Here is a 5,407-nt window from a genome sequence, read left to right as displayed (position 1 = left end):
TACCTGCTCTCTGTCTTGTTGGGTTTTATGGCCCTTTCTGTAATATTTTTTGAAACCAGGAGCAGTTTGGGAGGAATTTTTCAAGGATTTTTTTTTTTTTTTCCTGGAGGAAAGAAAAGACATATTCCTTCCAGAATGGTAGGTAGGCACTGGAACAGGCTGCCCAGGGAGGTGGTGGAGTCGCCATCCCTGGAGGTGTTTAAACAACGAATAGATGTGGTGCTTGAGGATATGGTGTAGTGGTTAGAGAAATGCTAGGAAAAAGGTTGGACTTGATGACCCTGGAGGTCCTTTCCAACCATGATTCTGTGATTCTGTAAAATACTGCTGTTACAAGGTGGTATTAAAAAGAATTTGGTCTTTATCCAAGGTGTGAATAACCATATGAATGCTTTTTAATGATAACCATCTAATATTTGGGTTTTTTCTTTCATTATTGAGTAACTTCACATCCTATCAGAGGTATTTCTGTGCAGCTCAGATGCGTAGATAAAATGATCTGTTCTGTACAGTGTTGTTTCTTACTAGCAGCAGACTGAGACAAACTGGATTCTCTACATGTAGGAAAACATGAGTGAATTTCTGTGTGAGTCTCTTGTCCGAGTTCCTTCTTGCTGAAGTTGCACAGGGAATTTAGTCCTGTGATGTGGGTGCATTGTACAATGAAAGCATGAAGTCTGTGTGATAGACTTATTAAAAGAAGGTCAAATTTCAGGCTCAAATGTATGAAATGGGCAAAGGTCTGGTAAAAAAAACTGAATTGACGCTTTATTCCTTCACTTGACGGTGTAATAAAATATAAGCAGCAGTCCTCTGATGCATTTCTAATTGGTTTGGCTGAGCCTTAAGTGTGTTGTCTCTCTTATTTTTTTTCCCCCCTCCAGCTGAGTATTGAACAGGCCCAGGCTGTAGCGGAGCAGGTTGAGATGAAAGCGAAAGTAGTACAGTCTGAAGTGAAAGCAGTGACTACTAGACATAAGAAGGCCTGGGAGTGCGAGCTGCTCTGGAAGGTACGTATACACCTTACGTTGATGGTTCGAACTGCTGACAAGTGCCTTTTGAAAGTGAAATGTGCTTTAGCTAGTACATGGCCAGAATCTTGAGATCTGCTCAAGGAACACTGAACTGAAAAGTGACAGTTTACTGTGAACTAATTTTTCTGTAGGTTAGCAGGATGCTGGATTTTGTCCCTGATTGGTTTTATGCTGCAGGCATCTCTTAATCTGAGAAAGGGTTGGGTTTTGCCAGGAACCTGCTGTATCTGCACACAGGCTCAGCCTCAGGAGTAGGGCAGGCACTCCCTCTGCTGGCTCCACAGCTGTGCCTCATCTTGGTGCTGACCCGAGAAGAGACTGTCTTTAAATGCCTTCTTTAAAGAATGTCTTTAAAATCTCTTTAATGCATTACTGTAGAATTAGAGTAGGTATGATAGAATATATGTGTTCTCACACAGTCCACTTCTCAAACAAAGGAAAGGAGAAAATCTGTATGTGCTGTGTCCTTACATAGAAAAACTAGTAGAAATTATGCAAGGCTAACTTTCAGTTGTCCCACACGTAAAAACTTACTTTATTCGCAATCAAGATAGTGTCCCTCTGATTTTACTACTTTTAATGGTAGAAGGAAAGAATACTCTCCAGCAAGAGTATCTGCACAATCCCAAATTCCTGCACTCTCTTCATCCATGATGCATGTATGGTATTTTGGGAGGAGGAAAGGAAGTAACAGCAGAGTTTCTTATTCTGGAAAGGTGACTTAGTGGTCATGGCTCTTCTCTGCTTGTTTAGAACAGATTAGCTTGATTAATTTGGACCCCACTTGTGGAATTGAACAGAAACCCACTGTGCTGTTGGATTAGGTCTTCTAGATCAGTGAGCCCCTGATCTGTCCCATGAGATTTCTCGTACTGGTATAGGGGACAAAAACGTGTACACAAGATGGGAAAATTTTAGGAGTAAATTGAGAATGCACCTATAATATTCAGCTGCAGCAGATAAGGTGTGGCAGGAAACCAGGGCCTGTGTAGCTCCTGCCTGTGATTGCAGAGCAGGCAGGATGGTGGCATGTATGTGTGGTTGTGCTGCAGGACTCCTCCCCTGCCTCTTCTCCATTGACATTGGTTAGAACAATACTTTTCTGGTAATATTTGTTCTCAGCATGGAACTACTCCAGCCATAGCAAGGCTCATCCCCTGAAATTCTGTGGTAGTTCTTTTACAAGCGTCAGTGGCAAAATTAGAAATGCACTTTATGTAGTTATTGTACTTCTAATCCTACTTTTTTCTGAGGTGTTTCGATGGAGGGAGTTAAGTTCACTTCCCACTGTTAGCCTTGCACAAGAAGCTTGGCAGCCTTCTCTTGACATATTCCTAGTACACAAGAACTAGGAGCTTGCCTCTAAGCTATTCGTATTCCAAGAGGCTGGATAAATGCACTTTATTGGAATTTCTGCCCTGAGAGCAAATTCTCTTCAAGTTATAAAACACAGTTTTAAGAAGAAAACTACTTGTTGCTAAATAATTCCAGCAGAAAAAGCTGAGTGTATTAAGTCCTCCTGTGTTAGTGAATAATTTTGGGTACAAAAGCTGAGGCCAGGGATTAAGCTGAGACTGAAGATTAGTAACCTGTTTTGGAAATCTAGTGGAGGAAGCATCTTTGGATTTTTTTAACCAGTGTAGTAAGATCCTTATGCCTTAACTGTAAATGCTTTGTACATTTATCCCCAGTCAGTGACCTAGTCAGACCAAGGAGTCTTCAGGCAGTGAGTGACTGTCCCTCATTAATGTGTGTTGTTGGCATTGTTCTGCAGTCAAGCAGGTATTCAGATGTAAGGACATGTAATTTTGCAACAATAAAGCTAATGAAACATGCAATTGCTCTATAAGGCAAGTCTTTGCCAGATAGTCTAAAGTGATTTATTTCCCCCCCCCTCCCATGAGTAAAGATAAACACAGGCTTATATGAAATAGTTACAAACGGACCATTTTTGTGTGAGCACCAGTCCTCCAGGCAGGGATGATCAGCAACCTTCTGTGTCATTTGAAGTGATGTTACAGAGCATCCTGTTGTAAAGCACCAGCTCAGCATGACTGCCAGTATTTGCAAGAAAATGCTAAAAGTAATTGGACCCTAAAATTCCCTGGAGATAGATGTTGTGTGATAACAACATACCTTCTGGAATTGGTCTCAATTCTGGTTAGAGAAGCCTGTGCTCTTTCGTGAGAGCCTTTAGTGACTTCCCTTCCCCGTGGAGTCTTAAGTATCTGTCAGATACCTCTTAGAAGAAGACTCACTTGAAGAAAATCATTATTAGTAAGCAAGTGACTCTTCCTTTCAAACGGCACTCTGATGCAGCAGATCTGCAGAGTAAGAATGTACAATTTCGGCTGAAGGATAGGGGAGGATAATAATCCGGAATTTGGGTAAATGCTTTATTCCGCAGTTCAGTCAATGTGCTGCAACAACTGCGCAAGTTTATGTGGAGGAACGACACTGGGACGTGTTTCTGTGTTACGGGTTGTCTTTCCTGATGTGCGTGTGCTTTTCTTTGTCTTCCCCCCTCTCCCAAGGTGGAAAAGATTCGTCAAGTCAAGGCGAAGTCACTCTACTTGCAGGTTGAAAAGTTACGTCAGAACCTAAATAAGCTGGACAACACCATTAGTGCTGTGCAGCAGGTCCTGGAGGAGGGTCGTACCATGGATATTCTTCTGGCTCGGGACCGCATGCTGGCTCAGGTGCAGGAGCTGAAGAACGTAAGAGGCTTTCTCCAGCCGCAGGAAGATGACAGGATCATGTTCACCCCCCCTGACCAGGCATTGTACATGGCCATTAAATCAATGGGCTTCGTCAGCAGCGGGGCGTTTGCTCCTCTGACCAAAGCCACCGGGGAAGGCCTCAAGCGTGCGCTGCAGGGCAAAGTGGCCTCTTTCACGGTGGTAGGCTACGACCACGATGGTGAGCCTCGCCTTTCAGGAGGTGACATGATCTCTGCGGTGGTGATGGGCCCAGATGGAAACCTTTTTGGGGCAGATGTCAGCGATCAGCAGAATGGGACCTACCTGGTCAGCTACCGTCCGCAGCTAGAGGGAGAGCACCTGGTATCCGTGATGATGTGCAACCAACACATTGAGAACAGCCCCTTCAAAGTTGTGGTGAAATCCGGGCGCAGCTACATTGGCATCGGGCTGCCAGGGCTCTCCTTTGGCAGCGAGGGAGACAGCGATGGCAAACTCTGCCGGCCCTGGGGCGTTAGTGTAGATAAAGAGGGCTACATCATTGTTGCTGACCGTAGTAATAACCGCATCCAGGTGTTCAAACCATGCGGGACCTTCCACCACAAGTTTGGCACACTGGGCTCCCGGCCGGGCCAGTTCGATCGCCCCGCTGGCGTGGCCTGTGACATCTCACGTAGGATCGTCGTGGCTGACAAGGACAATCATCGCATCCAGATCTTCACGTTTGAGGGGCAGTTCATTCTGAAGTTTGGGGAGAAAGGAACAAAGAACGGGCAATTCAATTACCCATGGGATGTGGCTGTCAACGCCGAGGGCAAGATCCTGGTCTCCGACACGCGCAACCATCGCGTTCAGCTGTTTGGGCCTGATGGCGTGTTTCTCAACAAGTATGGTTTTGAAGGGGCACTCTGGAAGCACTTTGATTCCCCCCGAGGTGTGACTTTCAATCACGAGGGCCACTTGGTAGTGACAGACTTCAACAACCATCGCCTTTTGGTCATCCACCCCGACTGCCAGTCGGCACGCTTTCTGGGCTCGGAGGGCACTGGCAACGGGCAGTTCCTGCGCCCGCAGGGGGTGGCCGTGGATCAAGAGGGGCGCATCATCGTGGCTGATTCCAGGAACCACCGGGTGCAGATATTCGAGTCAAATGGTAGCTTTTTATGCAAGTTTGGCACTCAGGGAAGCGGATTTGGTCAGATGGACCGTCCTTCAGGTATAGCCGTCACTCCTGACGGCATGATTGTCGTGGTCGACTTTGGAAACAATCGAATTCTCGTCTTCTAATCCGTGTTTGAATTAGGAAGAAACTTTCTCAGGGAAATTCTTCTAAGAGAAAAATGAAAGAAATACAACGTTGATTCAAACCTACCTCATCTTTAATTTTTTTACAGATGAATGTACTTATCTTTTCTGCAGGGAGTGAGCCTGTAAAGTTAAATTCTATCTACCTCATTGTTCTCCCTTCCCTCCCCGGTTTCTCGCCCCCTTCCCATCCCCACACACTCGCAGTTCAGAACGTTTTACCTCTTTTCCCCCTGCCATGGGGTTTCATGCACAAACAAGTGTTGCTGTGCACATTAGGTGGTTTTGTGTGGCGAGTTCTGTAGACTGAGCCAAAAAAAAAGGCTCTATGTAACTTTTTTTAACAGAGACAGTGCTCGTTAGGTGTTT

The 5,407-nt window shown here is 45.3% G+C and overlaps 1 protein-coding gene across 1 annotated transcript; it reads left to right on the top strand.

Annotated features, from left to right (window-relative positions):
- Positions 1-884: 884 nt before the first annotated feature.
- On the top strand, positions 885-5,073 carry TRIM71 (tripartite motif containing 71, E3 ubiquitin protein ligase; the record flags this gene model as incomplete). The annotated part of the gene is made up of 2 exons (XM_009866339.1): positions 885-1,010; positions 3,569-5,073. Coding segments are annotated over 2 exons (1,578 nt in total), but the record flags the coding sequence as incomplete, so codon positions are not given.
- Positions 5,074-5,407: the final 334 nt, after the last annotated feature.

Source organism: Apaloderma vittatum, unplaced genomic scaffold (assembly GCF_000703405.1).
Source record: "Apaloderma vittatum isolate BGI_N311 unplaced genomic scaffold, ASM70340v1 scaffold23153, whole genome shotgun sequence".
NCBI classification, from domain to species: Eukaryota; Metazoa; Chordata; class Aves; order Trogoniformes; family Trogonidae; genus Apaloderma; species Apaloderma vittatum.
Note: the sequence above shows the minus strand (reverse complement) of the source record. Positions and strands in the feature narration are given on the sequence as shown.